The sequence below is a fragment of the Porites lutea genome, chromosome 4 (genome assembly GCF_958299795.1).
Source record: "Porites lutea chromosome 4, jaPorLute2.1, whole genome shotgun sequence".
NCBI lineage: Eukaryota > Metazoa > Cnidaria > Anthozoa > Scleractinia > Poritidae > Porites > Porites lutea.
Genome location: NC_133204.1, coordinates 44,250,797 through 44,270,277, shown reverse-complemented (window position 1 = coordinate 44,270,277; position 19,481 = coordinate 44,250,797). Strand labels below are relative to the sequence as shown.

At 37.7% G+C, this 19,481-nt stretch overlaps 1 protein-coding gene across 1 annotated transcript in view; it reads left to right on the top strand.

Moving 5' to 3' along the window:
* Window positions 1-19,481, top strand: part of LOC140933729 (VPS10 domain-containing receptor SorCS2-like) — a 38,213-nt gene that overhangs the window by 3,704 nt on the left and 15,028 nt on the right. The window contains exons 2-15 of the mRNA XM_073383349.1: window positions 19-98; window positions 1,448-1,544; window positions 2,913-3,068; window positions 4,526-4,593; window positions 6,186-6,238; window positions 6,623-6,762; window positions 9,902-10,012; window positions 11,049-11,231; window positions 13,655-13,807; window positions 15,158-15,260; window positions 16,564-16,643; window positions 16,789-16,877; window positions 18,407-18,511; window positions 19,113-19,233. Of these exons, the coding sequence (XP_073239450.1) occupies window positions 19-98; window positions 1,448-1,544; window positions 2,913-3,068; window positions 4,526-4,593; window positions 6,186-6,238; window positions 6,623-6,762; window positions 9,902-10,012; window positions 11,049-11,231; window positions 13,655-13,807; window positions 15,158-15,260; window positions 16,564-16,643; window positions 16,789-16,877; window positions 18,407-18,511; window positions 19,113-19,233 (1,539 nt within the window). The remainder of the gene's footprint in view (window positions 1-18; window positions 99-1,447; window positions 1,545-2,912; window positions 3,069-4,525; window positions 4,594-6,185; window positions 6,239-6,622; window positions 6,763-9,901; window positions 10,013-11,048; window positions 11,232-13,654; window positions 13,808-15,157; window positions 15,261-16,563; window positions 16,644-16,788; window positions 16,878-18,406; window positions 18,512-19,112; window positions 19,234-19,481) is intronic.

Genomic DNA, 19,481 nt, shown 5'->3' with positions numbered 1-19,481 from the left:
ATTCTGTTAATCTTTCAGGTAATTTATATCTACACCTGTGGACAAATTAACCAAACTGAAAATGATCACACTCTTTGTGAAGATGCCTATTTCTGGAGGTAAGCTGTTCTGACATTTTTAAAAACTGTTCATAGCTAATGCAAATGATTACAGAGTAGTTATAAAACTGATGATGTCACAAGCAGTACAAGGTCTACAGATCTGTCCAGGGGATAATGGGCAGTTTAAGTGTGAATGGCTTGAATTTGAATGACACAAGTATGCAGGGCTTCTGATATTTCGCGGAAAAAAAAGCAAAATTTCGCTGGATTTTCAGGGGCAAATTTGCGGAAAAATCGGCCAATTTCGCGGGATTTTCGCGGAAAAAAGTCAAAATTCGCGGAACAATCGGCCGATTTCGGTTGATTTTCGCTGGAGAAAAGTCAAAATTCGCAGAAAAATCAGCCCATTTCGCGGGATTTTAGCGGAAAAAAGTCAATTTTCGAAGGATTTTCAGAGGCAAATTTTTAGGAAAATCAGCCAATTTCAGGGGAAATTTCGGGGGGAAACTTCGCCAAGAAACAATCAGTAAAAAACAGCCGATTTCGCTGGGTTTTTTTTTTGGCAAATTTCGCTAAAATTGATCAATTTTGCATCGATATGACCAACGTTGGTGAACGTTTTTTTAAACAGGAATAATCATTTGCTCTTTCAACATCAGTTCGCTCCAGAAATGAGCGAATGTTAAAGCCATTAACATTATGGTTAGTGCCCAGTTTTTCGCAACGTTCATCTAAAAACGCCTGGTAGTTTTGGGACGTTGTTTACTCGTTGCAGTGACGAAGTTTCAAGCTAAATTTAGACGTTTGGGGTGAATAAAACCGGTCTAATAGACAAGATAAGTATTAAATATGTTTTGCCGACATGTATTTGGAAATATTTCTGGCGGATTTCGCAGTATTTTGCGTTTTTTTGGGAATTTCGCCGGATTTCGGGGAAATACCTGAATTTCGCGGGTACGCGACCGGGCGAAATATCAGAAGCCCTGAGTATGCTTTTTTTAATAATTTTTACTTTTTCTTCATTTTTTTTTTCATTTGCTTCTCATACACATTACATAAACATAGATCTTAAATACAGAAGAAATACATTAATGTAAACAAAATTAATTAACGATTTGATAGTAAGGTTGCTAGACAGGATATTCTGTAGAATATATTTTGTCTTGTCTTTTGGAATCTGTAGATATTGGATTTTTTTTAAAAACAAGGCAGGAGAAAAAGGAGAGTTTACTCAAATAAATGCCTTTTCTGAATAATTTTTCCACTTTTCTTCAAAAATTTTCTCTGTTCCTTTAATAATTGAAATTTGTTTGTTTTTGTTTGTTTTAAACATATTCTACAATAGATGGTTTTGAGCTTTTGTGTTTGCAACTAAAGATATAAAAACTTATTTTGTCTTCATAAAGGTCATCAGATTATGGCAGCACATTTCATCGGGTAGATGAAGCATTCAGTCACGAAACCATAAATAATGTGGATTTTTGTGCCAGCAATAATAAGAAAGTATGTTGAATACATCATATTATGAATTGTTACAGTTTTATATTCTTTTAGAGAATAGCTCAATCGATTAGCAATCTTTTAAAATTTAGTAAAAAAGGAGAATACTTGTCCTTAGAATTTGTGTTGTGGCCTTGTTTTGCCTCATAGCAACTTGTTTTGAAAGTTCTAAAACAATATATTTTAAGGCTGAGTTCAGAAAGACTTACCAGTTATGACCTTTGTCTCTAAAGATTTCTTTGAAATTTATCTTATTGCAGAAATTCAAGCCAAGAATATCAGCAAAAATTTCTTGGAATATCATTTTCTTGACAAAATATGGTTCACTTTAGCTCTAATTTTGCTCAAAAGTATTGACCACTTTATATTTACAAATTGAAGATTTAATATTGTACCTGAAAAACGTTGCAAGTCTTTGGACTTTTTGCAGTCATTCGTTTAAAACCAAAAAACAATGGAACAACTTTCATAATAGATCGCTGCTTTGATCTGTAATGACAACAGATCCTCCTTGGCCCTTCAATATATATATATAAAAGATCAAGGCATTTCTTTTTGGTGGTCATTTTAAAAAAATTCTCAAAACCTTTTCTCTTAATAATATTTATGTATGGATATTGTTAGGAGAAAATTGATGCTGGTCACCATTGGGACTTCAAGGGTTAACTTAGCCTGCATAGCAAGTGTTTCCAATTAAGTTAGTGGGCAAAAGTTGGATCGAGAGTAAAGCAAAATGGAAGGGGGAGGGGAGAAGAGGAAACGCAGGCCTGCAAACCCCACGGCTCTAGAAAATGCCCCTTGATATTTCACAGTTCGGTTCATTTGTAAATTGACAGCTCGTCAACATAGCAGCCAGTATACAGTGTAACATGAATAACAAACAGAACTGGTTACCAGATTTGTAAATTTTACTTTGTTCTCTTCAAAACATGCTCCACATAATTGCAGAAAACTATAATAAAGTAACTTTATGGTACTGTAGTTGTTGTTTATTGTCAAGTTCAATTTGGAGCATTATGTGGTTTCATCTCAACTGAAACCTTATAAAAACATTGCAAAGAATTGATTTGTCTGGAACAATTCAGTCCTCCAGGTATTTGAGATATCCTTTTGCTTTATCGAAGAATGAATCCTCGATAAAAAGCGTTATCTGCGATTCCTTTTTGGCCTGTTTGTTTTTCAAGGCATCCAACTGTTCGTAAAATATTTCTCTTGGTACACACGGTACATGTCATTTCTCGTTTTTGCTCTCCTCCCAACTTTCCTGACGAACTCACATGGAAACGCTTGCTACCCAGGTTACCTTAACTTCATATAAAACTGCAAACCACATGTACTGTACTTATTTTTCCTTTTATATATTTCTTTAAGGTCATTGTTAGTTCGCTGAAAGATGGCACTCTTTACATCTCAACAGATGAGGGGAAAACTTTTAAATCAACAACCTTGGCTATTTCACCGCATGTAATTTCCTGTAGTCCTTATTCCGACCAGTGGATTATTGCCCATGATACAAATAAAAAAAAGGTATAATGGTACAGTGCTTTATTGCAGGTGACAAGAGGAGCCTGCAATCCTAATCTCCAGGTTGTTATAATTACACATGCGTCGCATGTATGTAGCCAGCATTCATTTGCACTTCCACTAAGAATGTATGGAATGCACAGAACACAATTTGATCACGCACGTTTGCACCGTCTATCACTCAAAATCTGATCATGTGAATTTGATCGCACACGTTTTTGACCATCTGTCAAGTGAAAATTACACAAAGCACAACACTGGAGCAAAAGTGTTTTGACCTTCGATCACTCTCGCCCGCACTACGTAACCTTTGGTTATTACTAGTATCTTTCAATATTATAATAGAATTCAAACAGCTGAAACTGCCCCTCAAAACCGGGGGATTTGACTTGCTGGTAATCAGGGTTGCCATGGTCAGGGAAAAGTCAGGGAAAAATGAACATTTTTCAAGGTCAGGAAAAAGTCAGGGAATTTTTTAAAAAGTCAGGGAAAATCTTTGATATTGTCAAAGTCAGTGAAAAGTCAGGGAATTCTGTTTTCCAGTTTATAGTTCATAACTTTTCTTCAAGATTTTGAAATGCATTTTCTTTCGGAAAAGACGAAAAGTATGCTGCAAGGCAAGCAAAGCGATCAATTTGACACTACATCTGACACATGTGGTAGTTGTGATCAGTGGTTTTCATTGTGAATGCTTTCTTGCAAATTCCTTCTTACTCTGTCCGTGCAAAGCAGAAAGAGGTTGAAAATGAAGAGAAAACTATTGATACCCCCCCCCCCCCAAAAAAAAAGCTGAAGTGAATGGTAACATGGATTGTTTCTCATTAATAAAAGATCAGTGAAAACTTTTTAAAGGTCAGTGAAAAGTCAGGGAAAACTCAGGGAATTTTTAACTTTCTGATGAGTGGCAACCCTGGTAATGCTCAGATGGCCTCAGTTCTGGCTAATTGTGAAGAACAACTTTCCTTAACTGACAGACAGCCAATAGTAAACTGACAGTCGGCCAACTGACAGACTTGCTCAAAGCAAGCTGTTTATTTTAAATTTGCGCACTTTTCAAAAATGGAACCTCAATTTACCTTAAAACCACAAAAATCATAGTTTGGATTCCTACCTTGCAAAAAAATGCAAAAATTAAAGACCCACAAGAATAAGTGCTATTAAGGTAGAGACCCTGGGTGTCTGTTAGATTCCTTATACTGTACTCTGAACCCTTTAAGCTTTAATTCTCCATACTAATCGTCATCCGTTCCTTAAAGAATTAGTTGAGAGAGTTTGATAACAGATCAAAGCATTTTTTCTTTAGTGATCATTTTATTAACTCTCATAACCATTTCTCTTGGCAACATATGGATATTGTTTAGGAGCGAATTGATTTTGGTCACTATTGGGGCTTTCAGTTTGCCTTTTAGGATTTTTTTTTCTCAACTTATCAGTTTCTAAAAATTTGATTCTTTTTGTAGGTTTTCTATGCAAGTGATGGAGGGAAGAGATTTTTTGAGCTGTCTGAAAATGTGTTGAGACATTCCTGGTGAGATTTCACGTTATGTTTGAATTCAGGTGGATTATATTTATTTATAAACCTGTATCATTCAACTGGCAGTTAAGAGTTAGAAACATTGCTATTTTTTGCTTCCTTTTTTTATAATGAAAGGCTTATGATTTTCAAATTATTTGACCTAAGGCCTAAGTGAACGTGTTACTTTAGAGAGAAATTAAATGTGGGCCTCTTCGGCTGGGTTGTTTGAATGATGATCAGCATAAATCCAGGTTTAATTTCTGTGACAACAAATGAGCTGCAGTTTGGAGTTCACCCAGGATTAAAGTTACCCAAGCTTTGAAACAACACAGCCCTGACTGTGTAATGTTACCGGTCAAAATTGAATTCAGGTGAAAATTTTTTAACCAAGGTTGATTCTCTATTTTCTTTGTCTTCTAGCCCTAATTATTCATGAATTAGGGCTAGGAAACAAAGGAAACTGTGAATCAACCTAAGTTTGAAAAATTTAAGTTGCAAAAAAAAATTTTCGCCTATAACATATGTACCAGCTCTCTCAGATTATTGGTAAGTCTCCTGCGTATGGCGACAATCTCCAGCTCTCTGACACAGGTTACCAAATCTTCCAGATGAAGCCAACTTGGTGGTTAGTTTGGAATTTAGCGTGGGGCATTTTTGCATGTATTTCATCAAAGGCAAAGATTATTTTGTTGCTACAATACAAAAGCAAACTTTTACTTAAAATGCAATGTCCCAAGCCATTCAAGGGAGGGGGGACTGGTGATTTGGTCATTGATATTTGGCCGAGGGAAACGCAAATGGTAGTGTCTTCAGATTTTAGATCTCCAGACTTTGGCATCCCTGTGACTACACTTTCCCTTGTTCTCTGAACTCTCATTGATTTTGTATACAAATGGCCATCACAAAATGATTAAAACTTATTTATTGTATAGACACGAGTGTTTTACTGGAAAATATACCACTCGTAAAATTCATAAAAACTACATCCAGGACCCGAGTGGTTTATTTTCCATAATCTCACACATGAGTTTATCCATGATGTAATTTCGGTCATTTCCCTCTATTATTTTGGCGATGTCTTTTTGTCTATATAATAAAAAGAATGTTACATGGCAGCTTGAAGATATGAATTTTAATTTCTCGAGGCAAAAACAATATTTTACTCACTCGCTGCGCTCGCTCGTAAAATATTTTTTTGCCACTCGAAAGTAAAATTCATATCTTCACGCCACTGTGTAATATCCTCTATGTATTTTGACAACATTAATAGTACTCATGACCTTTGAAAACACCTTTCAACATCTCCTTTAGTATGCATTTGCGATGTGTGTATAAGTTTTCCTGTTGTTTCTTGTTTTTTGTATTGTAAGTTGTTTTTAGACAAGTATTATTGCCACTAAAATTTTCCATATTTTGTTGTTTTTCTTTATTCTTTTTTTAATGTTACATAATAATTTCTGTGAATTTGACAATTACCATATTATTTTCGTTTTTTTGTGTGTTTGTTTCTTGTTGTTTTGTTATAATAAATAAAATAATTAACAATAAAAAAAATATTTTGGGAAATGATTTTATCTCTATAAACTTTTCTTTTCCTTTTTCAGGGCACCTGGGAATAGCTCTGAACTCTTTCTAGAAGTGAGCTCTGGAGAGCCTTGTAAGAGATTTTTGCATTTACTCTGATAATTTCAGTTCCTTACTTCCACAATAATTGGTTAAAAGCAACATACAGGGTATTAATGTGATTTTATTCACAAAACATAACACATTGATATGTGCACAAAAAAATGTAAGGAAATAATATTAATTTTTGTTATTAGATAAGTACCAAGTTCTCAGGGTTATTTGAAAGTGAAATAACAAGAATATTTTCTTTGTAAAAGCTCCACTGGCATGCTTCTATTGTTAGTTAAAGAAAGTTAATTTTTATTTTCAAATTTTTGCTAACAGTTTGTTTACATGTATCTTTTCTGATTTAATAATGATAATGGATACAGGCAAAAATTTATCTGATTTTTTTCTTTTTTATATCCTCTTTCAGATACCTCATTGCTAAAGCACATCAAGTTCCCACCTTGTTCGCAGACAGAGGCAAAAAAGTGTGTTAAAATTTTTGACACAACTCTGGGACCTTTCTCGTCACATAGCTTCGAAGTAGTAGGCAAATACATGTTTGTTGAGGTAAGGAAGTCCAAGGCAAATTGAATTTTTAACAGTTGAACCCCTCCAATGTAAAGCTTCCCTTGGTACAGATGTAGAGAGGGATCTTCGTGGTTGGGTATAGGGCTTGAAATAATAATTTGGCAGCTGGCGTTGGTTAATTTGTTTGGGCAAACCCAGTTAAGCTTAGACATACACATCTTTGTGTCTTTAAAAGCCCTTTCAAGTAAAGCAGGGGCAGCTATACAGAAAATCAAACTGGGCTAGCTGATAAAAAATAATTCTGGTAAGGGCATTAGCCTTTTCCCCCAACGTTACCCCAAAGAAATTCACACTCAAAAAGATAGTCTTAAAGTGTTCTGGGAGTGTTATGAGCAATAGTTAAGGCTTTTTAGTAGTGCAAAAATAGGCTAAAATAAAAAAAAATACAAGAAAAAAGGGGTTGCTGTCAGTGGTTAACTTGGCCAACCCCTAGATCCGCCCATGTTAGGCCATTTCATACTACCACAACCACAAAATTTTCGCTACGATTATTGTACTTCACAGTATAATCTACCCAGACTAAATTAATAATTCGCACTATAGTCACACACTATTAAATAATTATTGTGTTTAAATTTTGTTTCTGTGCTGTACATTTATTGTAAATTGTGGGTCAATGTAATAAAACTTTTACTAGTGTAGCTATTATTTTGGGGTGCAAAAACAATAGCTACACTTGTAAAAGTTTTATTACATTGATCCTGTGTGTTCAGAAACTAAAAACCCTCATGCGTCAATTCAATTTTACACTCACTGTTCCATGGTGAAAAGGTATTTTGTCATAATTGGCCCAGTTGTGTTAACAATATACCTTCGCTAAAATGATCCTAAAAATGCATAACAACTCTTTAGAGCCCTGTTTTTGTGATGGTAGGTGAATTGTTATCACCTTATGAGTATCATCTCTGATCCTATTATAGGTCATTTCATTGATCATTAACACAATAATGTTGTTTTTCTTTTTATTTTAAGAAAATTTGTAAGTTTGTGGCACAATTAACCAATCACTCAAGTAAAAACCTTGTATGTATAGAACACTCTGACAGACAGCATTGTCATCAAAAGCTGTTCTGTTAGATGTTTTTTTTGCCCTTCACCAACATAATTTGTTTAACATGTTGAGGGAAGCTGAAAGTCATATTTAGCTTTGTCGAGCAACCTTTCTTTTGTATACGAAATGTTGAGGCATTTTGACTCACTCTCTCAACTATTTTGATGATGAGTATGTGTGGTCAAATGGTGATGAGTGAAAAGAGGATTTTATTTAACAAATTTTGTCAAATCCTAATAATTTGTCAAGCCTTTTGTTGAGAGAAAAATTATGATAAGAATTTTGAAAACACGCCAAATATATAAACGATTTTGATTACCTCATGATGGGGGTGATAAGTTACGCTAATAGTCGTGTCGAGTTCTGACTTGTTCATTGTATTGAAAGCTCCTCACATTTGAAAGTTTGAAGTGTTTGTTCAAAGTTCCCAGTTTTCTGAAATACAGTTTAACCTCCCATAAGCGACCACCCTAAATGCAAAGACTTAGTGGCCTCTTATGGGAGGTGGTCACTTACAAGAGTCGAACCACAGGGGTTTTCTTCCGACAAGAAGTCTGTGCATGTCTACTTTAATGAAGAAAATTTATTGCATGTAATTTCCAAGTTACGACATGTGCAGTTGCATGTTGTTACTAAAGCTCTTCGTACATTCGAAGTAGGATAGTGCACACAGAGACCACAAGAGAGCGGAAAACTTGGCAAGTGGTTACTTTCAAGAGGTTAAAATAGAAAATCATTAAACCATCAGCCCCAAATAGCCGTTGCGGTTGCTTACAGGAGGTGGTCGTTTACAAGAGGTTCCAACTGTAAGACTTAAACTAGGAAAGTTTTGGTGTTTTGGATAGGTGGTTGCTTAGGGGGGGGGGGGGGGTGGGGGTGGTCACTTATGAGAGTTGGCTGCACATAGAGGTTCAACTGTATTTATTTATTTATTTATTTATTTATTTATTTATTTATTTAACAAAATTTGTTAGATTCCTTAGGTTTTTACAGTGTCTTTTAGTGCTCTAACATCTTCATTTTTAACATCTTTACTTTGAGATAGTAATTACCTTCTTGTTACTCAGAGGAATGTTGCCATCCACAGTATTGTAATTTCATCACGTGTCATATGTCACCCAGACTATTAGATTAATATGATACATTTATATTCAAAAATGATAAATGCTGTGCAAATGCTGCCTGTAAAAAAATTGTGTGAATGTTGGGCTGTGCCTTTGTCTTAACATTAGGTAGCCACAGTGGGGGAAGGGGGGGTCGGGGGGCAGGGGATGTTCTTCCTACAATGGCCTACATTGAGAAGCTCCTTCTGAAAGGGTACCTTTTTTTCTGCAAAGGGAAGGAAATTCATGATTTGAACAGGTAGTAAAATCTCTCTCTTAAGTTATAAAAAGGGCCTTTAATGAAAATGGTTTGAAAAGATGTTCCTTATAGCTATGTCATTTTCATTTATTAAACATTACACAAAAGTAACAAGAGGATTGCCTGTTTAAGCAAGTTTTTCTTGTTGAGTAGTTATATATGTTAAAAAGGTGCCATTTTTCAGTGGAAGGAATGTGAAAGGGGTGCCTTTTCTGTCCAAAATGGTATATAAAATGATATGAGGTTGGAACTTGGAACAGATCCTCCCCATATTTAAAATGTATTGGTCATGTTTGCTGTTGTTCAAACACTACGCTGACAAAGAAGATGCTGTTTGCGAAGTCTAGGTGTCCATACAAATGCAGAACCCTTGGATAAATATTGCTAATTTATTAACTGTCTCCATTGAGCAGCGAAGAGGTCTACACAAGTAAGAGTGATTTTGCTGCACTGGTCGATCGTGTAGTTGCCAGTGCAACTCCATGGTGACAGATTTACCGTCGGAAGGATTTTAATAATTTACTGTACTGTATATAAATCTTTTTGAGTAAACCCTCCCCCCTTCTTCACCAGTGGAAATAGTGATCAGAGAAAAAGCCTTTTGCTTTATTCATGTCTAGTAATGTGCCAAATTAACATGCTCTACACGTAGCCATGTACCTGGGACTTTGCTAGATTTTTAACACGTTAACTTAATCTCTATAGAAAGGCTCGTCATCCAAAGCATTATATGTGTGGTACAAGAATTATAATTCCAACCAAGCCCAGAACTTTTTCCAGCGAGCACGTTTCCCCTTGACTGATTATGAAGAAAAGGTAAGATTTAAATAGAATAACTGACATCACTAATTAACCCATTTACCCCTGAACCACCCCTTAACACCCGTGCTGATCCACATCCCTTGTACCACTTGTGACATCATCAGTTTGAACAGTCAAGGACAACTTTGTTATCTTACTTGTGCAGGGGTAGATATTTCTCCAACCATGCCAGAATGAGCATGAGTCAGTCAAGGAGGTGAGAGAAAAAGGCAAAAGCCTTGTAAAGTTGACTGGCAAAAATTCCTGTATTGAGAATCTTATTCCACTACCTACCTGCGCTTCCTTCCATCATCATCATCATCATCATCATCATCATCATCATCATCATCACCACCACCACCACTTTATTAATCTCCTCAAAAAGGCTTTTCAGCTTGATTTACAATGTCAAATATCTAAAACTTAGTTTTCCAAAAATACCCTTAAAAAAATGCTGTTTTATTTTTACTTTAAATACATCTAAAGTAGTGATAGACTGAAAATCGTCTGGGAGACTATTCCACAGCTTCCATCTAATCCTAGTACCCTAAAAGCTTTCCAGAAACTTTTTCCCACCGAAAGAGAAGAGAAAGAAGAGGAGAGGAGAGAAAGCGATATGCCCAAACTTTAGAGGTTGATTTTTGCCTCTGGAACAGAAGGCTGTGAACTGCACCTTTAAATGGCGTCTTGCATTGGGAAGCTTTTATTCTTCGTAGCCAGTGACCAGAACATGATGGGAATATCTTCGAAAGGCGTTTTTGCAGAAAAATTGCGAGAAGTGAATGGGTTAATATAATATTATTTTAAGGACCCCAAGGCAGAAACCTGTGCCAGGCAAGCACTTATTTTTAGCGATTTAGATCTGACTATGAACTATTGTCAGAGTTTTATCTCTTGATTCTTGATTATTCACCTTTGTCTATTTTACCTTCACTAACATATAAAAGAACTAAAAAATTTAATGTAAACCAGACTAGCTGTATAACAACCATAGAATTTTACTACCACAGGTTGTTGACCCTTCTCATTACTTTGTTTGATGATTTTTCAGGAGTACAAAGTGGTTGATGGTAGCGAGAATGAATTGATGGTAGTCGTAAAGCACAAAAAAGATTATTACAATCTCTACATATCAGATGTGACAGGTGCCAAGTTCTCTCTCTCGCTAGAAAATATCCTAAGCACCACCAGAACAATTTGGGGAAAGAAGACTCTTTTGGTGGACTTACGCAGGGTACTGATAATATTACTGAGCTATGATGTTTTCTAAATTATTTTCACCCGTATCAGTTCCATTGTCGCTTCTGATGACAGGTAGCATTGAGTCCTCCTCTTTGTGTTCGTCTACCACATCCCATGGTGCGATCATTCCAGCAGTGCTTTGGTACATTATTGATTCAGCTTTGATATGATCGGAAAAATAATGTAGATCTTGGAGGGTGTACCCCAGCTGATAACATTCACCTCGATCAATCTGAAGTCACCAAAACATTATTGGTCTCAGTAAATTGCTCTGGAAGTGAAACATTTACGTTGAAGTTTATCGCTATTCCTGACTGTCAGCTCCAAATCTAAATCGTTACATTACTGGAGCTGCAAAATATAAACTTTTTAGAATTTCAGCAGTCAATTACCAACTGGTTTTACAACTGGGTCTGGTTGTTCAAACTTTGGATAGTGCTCTCGCTGGATAACACTATCGAGTGGATAAGTATTAGGGAAACCAATTGCATTATTCAGTGGATAGAGATTTATCCAGTGGATAGCGCTATCCACCGTGATAAAACACTCTCCAGCAAATAAGTAATAGGGAAACCAATATTGCATTATTTAGTGGATAGAACTTTATCAAATGGATAGCGGTATCCACCTTTTGAGCACCTGGGGCCTGTTAAGTCCACTTAGGTGTCCCTCCTACTGTGTGGTTAAAGACATAACTGGCAGTAGCCGAAGAAGTTGGCTGCACTACTGTTTTTGTCAGCATGGTCAGAGGGTTTAGCTTGAGACAAAACGTTGTGACTCTAGGGGTAGTGACCAGTGTGAAAACGGAACATTAACATTTTAGATTACAAGTTTGGTATCCAAACCACTTTAACATGCTACCTCCTTGAGGTGATGGTTTGAACACTGACTGGGTAACTGAATTGGTTGAGTATCAGAATGCTTCAACACCGGACCATCAACCAGTGTCTATAAATAGCTGAATCGAAGGCATCCTCGGAGACCCGGGGGCAGTCAGTCGGGCCGGGAGAAAAGTTACGACGAAAGTTTTCAAGCATGGGTGGAAGAGCCCCTGGGTACCGACTCTCACCTGGCCATTTCCAAAAGGTCAAGCGAATGCTGGCTCCTGATTGGGCACAAAAAATGCTTTGTATTATTGTGCCCAATCGGTGAACAGTTTCTCCTGAGTTCTTTTTGTGAGTTCGTACACGACGGCTATTATCTCGCCACAGTTGCCTGGTTCGTTCACCAAGCTTTCCTGACTACTGATGAGTCGAAGAACGTTTCGGATGCTATCAGCGGGAGCAATTCAATTTGCACTGAGAAAATTCTGTTTCTGACGGATCACAATGTATCGTAAATAATAGGAAGTTTAAGATGCAGCGGCAACGAGAAAGTAAAAAAAGCAATGGCTTGATAAGGCAAAACAACAACTTTGCACGTGCATTACGCTTTTTGTACATTTCTTTGCTGTTACTGCACGACTGCCACATGAGAATACCTAATTTCACGTTTTGTGAAAGAAGTAAACAAGCAATGACAAAATTTTCTTTCTCTGTATGAACTTGGATATGGTTGATAGAAATTCAGCGCCAGAGGAGATCTCTTGCATTTGACAAAGTAAGCGAGTCTGAATAATCACGATAGAGTCTGAAAAAATGTGAATTCACTTCTCATGCGGGGTTTCGTGGCTGTCAGCTGTCGTGGTATCTTAAACTCCTGAATATTTAAGAAGGCGTGGTCGATGCAAGAGTGAATACTTGTTGTAAGCTCAAGCTTGTATTTTTTGGAAAAGCGTCTTTAGTTTTCGGGTAGACAGTATTTTGAACTGGAGTGTTTATATCAAACTGAAAGTTTCCTGACTGCGTGCATTTCTTTGGTGCATGACAAGCCGTGATCGAGTCAATAGCCGTCGTGTACGAACTCACGAAGAGAACTCAGGAGAAACTGTTCGCCGATTGGGCACAATAATACAAAACATTTTGTGTGCCCAATCAGGAGCCAGCATTCGCTTGACCTTTTGGAAATGGTCCGGTGAGAGTTGGTACCCAGGGGCTTTTCCGCCTGTGCTTAAAAAGTTTCGCCGCGCCTTTTCTCCCGTTCCGACTGACCGCGCCTGGGTCTCCGAGGATGAATCGAAGGTGTTGTCTTAGTTTTTTTCACACCTGCAAAATACTTTGTAGCCTTACTAGCTATAAAGAATGAAGAGCCATAGGCCCCATCTTATAGCACTTCCCTAATCTGACTGTTGTGGGTCATAAAGAAAAAAAAACATTAGGAATAAACTAATTTCTGGAGGTGACCCAGTGTCTATCTGTGAGGAGTTGTGGGAATGGTTAGGGATAGGTCATACCCATCCCCACCGAGTAGGTCTCTGCTCGGTGAAGTAGATAAAGTAACAGTTAAAATGCTGCTTCCCCCTGTTTTTTATTGCAGGTCAAAAGTTTACCAGGAACATATGTAGCAAATGTCCTGGACAAGATTGGAAACAAAGTCAGATCTGTGATAACCTTTAACAAGGGTGGGGAATGGCATCAGTTAAAGGCTCCAGAATTTGATCACAGGGGTAGACCAACAAACTGTTATCTGGTAAGCACATGAATTTGAGAAGAACTACCTTTGGAAATCAGTACTAACATATACAGTCATCTCTTGCTGTGCTCTCACAGAAATCCCTAGCCTGCGAGCAAGCTCTCCTATTTGGGCGAGCCTCGCGAGAACGCGCCAGCGAGGGACCCTCTGCCCTTTGCCCTCTGCCCCTCGCGGCTTCGCCACTTGCTTGCGCGTTCTCGCGAGACTAGCTTCGCTCGCCCAAATAGGAGAGCTTGCTCGCAGGCTAAGAAATCTCCACTAAACAGACAGCAGCCAAAACCTCAATGAATATTCAGGGGTCAAAATAAACATTCACAAGCTACAAGTTGTGAGTTGTGATTGAAAGAATATCTTCTGGCAAGCATTTGCGAGTAAATTTTTCCTGTAAAAACTTGAGAGACAAGATAGAATTTACAGCAAAAAGCTATGTATATCTTACAGGTCAAAATTAAATTCAGTTAAAAAAAATTTAACCAAGGTTGATTCTCAATTTGCTTTGTCCCCTAGCCCTAATTATTCATGAATTAGGGCTAGGGGACAAAGGAAACTGAGAACCAACCTAAGTTAAAAATTTTGACCAGTAACATAAGCATTGAGAGAGAAAATTGGTTTCATTTATTTTTTAACATTATTTTAGCCAAATGTATTGGTAATTAACAACATATGCCAAGCTTTGTGCTAAAAACTCCTGCAAACGGCCGCCTGTCATTTACTCTAGTAGATGCACAGGTAGCCCAAGCTCGAAATATGGGTATCGGCGAGCATCGGCATTGTTGCGTAACATTTAAAATATAAGGATTTGTATGGGGAAAAACCTATCGTTTCTGTAACCTACGAAAATGAAAGGATTTCAATAAAAAACAGCTTACCTCACTTAAAATGTGTGTTACGTCCCTCCTGTGTGGTCCACAGGCCGATTTATGGCCGTTTTATGGGTTTTTATGTAAACGGTTTTCATAAATCGGCCCGTGGACCACACAGGAGAGACGTAACGCACATTGTAAGTAAGGTAAGCTGTTTTTTATTGAAATCCTTTCATTCTCGTATGTTACAGAAACGATAGGGTTTTTTTTTCCATACAAATCCTTATATTTTGAATGTTACGCAACAGTGCCGATGCTCATATTTCGAGCTTGGGCTACCTGTGATGTCTCTATTGGCGGCCCCTTTTATTCTGGGGTGGTCGCCTCAAAGAACCATGACTGTTTTTTCTTTTCAAAAAAAGTTACAGACAACTTTGAATATATCTTTCTTTGCTGTGTTCTTGTCATCTCATGCAACAGAGCCTTTCATTTCCTTGTTACACCTCAGTCTCTGTACTAATTGTTACTGTTTTTTCTCTGTCAGCCGAGATGCTCACTACACATTCACATTCAACTCAGCCGTTGGCTTTACTACATCCCAGGGGTCTTGTCTTCAGACTCTGCTGTGGGCATTATTGTAGCCCAAGGTTTGACATTTTTCACAACATTTTTAACACTTAATAACAAGTCCCAACATAAACAGTGAATGTACGTTTAGAAGCGAAAAAACAAAATTGGCTGGTTGTCAACAGACGTAATTCAACCTTGGACGTAACCAGAATTTAGTTTCCACTGTGACGCAGGCTAGAAATAATTACTAGGCCACTTCATTCCAAAAACTGTCTCTTTCAAAACGAGTCTAAGTGCAAAACCTTTGTTGTAAAAATAACTTATACTTGCATGAGAACAGGAAATCATTTTCATATCAATGGCTTTGCACTTAGCCTCGTTTTGAAACAGAGGCTTGGGACAACTTGGAAATGGCCAGTTGATTTGTTACATTGCATAACAGAGTAGTAGAGCCAATGTGAAAGCAAAGCTGTGGTCTATAATCGCAGGCAACTGTGCAGAGAGCGGACGCTCTTATGTAAGCTACAGCAGTATATGCTGCCTCAAAGGGTATGGTTTTTGACCCCATTTGGTCCCAAATTGGGTTTAGATTTCAGCGAATCTGACTTTGATTAGGGTTTGGTTTTATTCTTTCTGGAATTGGGTGATTTTGTTTTTGTTTGTTTGTTTATTTGTTGTTGTTGTTGTTTTTTTTCCATATCCCCCTCCTACGAATTTTGCAGGAGTACCCCCTAGAGTTACAGTAAACTGTTATGTTCTCTCGTCATACGTTTGTGCAATGTTGCTCTGAGTGTTTTGTAGCGGACAGTTCTTATGCTCCTGCAAATGAGATAACATTGTTGCAAAAACTTGTTTCTCGGCCGAGCCATCGGGGCGAGATGAGGATGCATTTTATTTCGGCTCTATCCCAAGACATCTTAATTCCCTGGCTGCTTTAGAATTGTTAAAAAAAACGTGAAATTTTGATGGTAAAAACTTTAAAACATTTGGCTCGCAATCGAAGAATCATCTTTTGCGGAACACAAGGAAACATAATGTTTTTATATACGGCCAGCAACATTTTTTGTTAGGTAGGAACAAGTTGATTTCTGATTGGGTGACGTCCCAAACACCATTTTCAATCTTGGACTGCAGATGTATTTCTCTAGGTCGGTAAAGAAAAAGCTGACAGAGGCGTGTATGACTAGATTATCAGTCGCTCTCTGGGAAATGGGCCGCGCTTCTCCCCTGAAAGAGGGGACCAACAACAGCAGACCAGACCCAAGAGAGCGGAGGAAATCTAGCCTGAAGGCTCTTCGAATAATTACCCCTTAGATTCAAGACCTGCCCCCCAATCCTCCTTCACCATCTTTGACAAGTTTTTTTCGAATTTATTTTTAGGCAACTTGGGTAATAGACTAGGACAGCACTGGCCAATTGGAGTATTTATGTCCAACGATGGAGGACTAACCTGGACAAAGGTAATAAAGCTTTACATTATGACGACTGCGTGGTTGGTAAAACAAACAGTATTGTTCGGGCGAGACAAGTAGGCAACCATTTCGTGAGCAATACGTCTTCGTGTCTGTTCTGTTGACGGTGTTTTGTTTCATTTTATTCTTTTAGGAGTTCAGTAGTTTTTACGATTTTGTGATCGGAGACCATGGTGGTATTATTGCAGCTGTTGGTATGTGGCGTAATCAACAGGAAGTTTGGTAAGCCATTTGACCCTTGTCACTCCCAAAACTGGGCAAAAAGTAGACTTAACTTAACAAAATTGCCAAATTTCATTTAGTATAATGCTGAAAAGCAAATTGTACCATGTGAAAGTACTGCTGAAGAGGTCTCATTTGAATGGAAACACCATAGGATTTCATCCACAGACTCAAAAGTTAGAACTACATACTAAATAAATGGTACCATGTGAAAGTACTGCTGAAGAGGTTTCATTTGAATGGTAACACCACAGGATTTCATCCACAGACTCAAAAGTCAGAACTACTACCAAAGAGGTCTCATTTGAATGGAAACACTATAGGATTTCATCCACAGACTCAAAAGTTAGAACTACATACTAAACAAATAGTAGCATGTGAAAGTACTGCTGAAGAGGTTTCATTTGAATGGTAACACCATGGGATTTCATCCACAGACTCAAAAGTTAGAACTACACACTACAATAAATAGTACCATGTGAAAGTACTACCAAAGAGGTTTCATTTGAATGGTAACACCAGTGGATGTCATCCACAGTCTCAAAAGTTAGAACCATATCTGAAGACTCCGCCACTCACTTTGAGAGTAAAAAGGGTTAAATCAGCATAGGATTCTGGGAAACTCCCCACCGACCCCTCCCCCCCTAAAGCTCATGTCATTGGGAGAAGGGAGGGATACTTGGATAGGCTCCACCCCGCTTTGGCCGTGTTAGAAGTAAGCGCCCTGCACTCATTCGAGGAAGTACCAAAACCAGATTTCTTTTGAAAAGTAAGGGCTTAAAAATTGGCATGATAAATGTTTTGCAAATACACGCTAGAAATATGTAGTGGGAAGAAGAGGTGATTGTGGCGTCTACTAAAAGAGAATACCGTAAAATTCCGAAAATAAGCCCCTCCAGACCTCCAGATGTAAGCCCCCTTTCTGCAAATTACTGGCATAAATTTTCTTCCAACTATAAGCTAGCCCAATTGATTTTGAGATGCAAATTTCCCTCCCAGTATATGCCTAGCTGATTTTGAAACGCAATTTCCCCTCCGTATATAAGCCCCTCAAAAAAGGTCTTTGAAAAATATAAACCCTAGTGGCTATTTTCGGAATTTTACGGTATTTTTTTTCTGACTTAAAATGCCTGCATGCTGTAGCTCCTGTCTCCTTACAGACTCTTTTAGAGTTTCATAAATCTACTAGAACCCTGCAGTCTTCAAATTTGGTTTAAAGGCTAAAACCTCCGTCTCATCCTTTGAAATTGTATGGACACAATAACTTTTATCGCACATGCGCCAGCATTCAGAATGAACTGCCTTCACACGTGCGCTGATCAGAGAACATGTCTTTATTTAAATCCAGACTAAAGACTTATCTCTTCGAAACATTTATGATCTTTAAGGTTTTAAGCTTTATAGTCTGTCATAGTAAGTTAAGGTAAGTTAGATTGGCAACTGTAAAGGCCTTAGGACACAGTGTATGAGCGCTATTTTTACGTCATGATACAACTTCAAATTGTCAAAATGCATTGTTATATTCTTAGGTACACTTGCACGGAAGGCAAATCGTGGAAGAATATATCATTAGATAATCAAGTCGTAGTATATGGAATGGTGACTGAACCAGGAGAAACAACATTAATAGTCAAGTAAGAAACACAGTAAAGGCAGGGTATCGTATGGTACTATGAAAAGTAAATGATGTCGTAACATTGCCATCACCCCTCCCCCCTAAAACACAGACCTACACTTAGAGCATACGGTCATTGCACTAACAACAACAACAAACAACATGCAAATTTTATTGAAAATTGGAAATATAAGTAATTACATTACTTTCCTACCCGCAGCTGAAGACGTATTACAAGTACAAGGTTTATATATAGATGGACTAAATAACAGTGGAGACACTACTAAACAGTAAATAGAATAAACTAACATAAAACAAGGCAAGTACACAACGATTACGAACAGAGGCTAACCTAAAGTATTAAAGAACTTAATAAGACGGGAGACTTCGACATAATCATCTCCTGACCGCACTTTTGGTTTGCAGGGTACACACAGTTTTCTCACCTTCCAATCCTTAAAATGTTTTTCTTTGCTCTTCTTGGTCCTTTTCTTAATTACAACAACGTGTGTGACCATTTGCCTAAAATTTAAAATTTAGGAATAGAAGTTTCATTATTTTTACGTCATTTAATTTGCACACACTGCCTGTTTGATTGTTTTTTTTTTTTCCTTTCATAGTTTGTTTGGCCAGTATTCTAAGCAAGATTTCCAGTGGCTTTCAGTGAAACTGAACTTCACCTCCGTTTTAAACCAGAAATGTCAGGCGGGCAACTATACCTACTGGTCTCCTAACGATGAGGTACCAGATCAACATACATATTAATTATACTTTTTTCCTATTTATTTCACATGGTGTTATTGGAAGATTTTCTAATTAACTATCAAGAGGCAAACCAGTTGCCTATTTACAAGCGTGGGTTGAATTCGATAAAGAAATCACACCCACCGAAGGAGGCACCGCGATGCCCGTGCGGCCAGACCGCTGGACTTTCTAGCCCTGATTTCAAGTTCCAAGTTCCACGCGCCTTGGACACCACCTGGATTGCT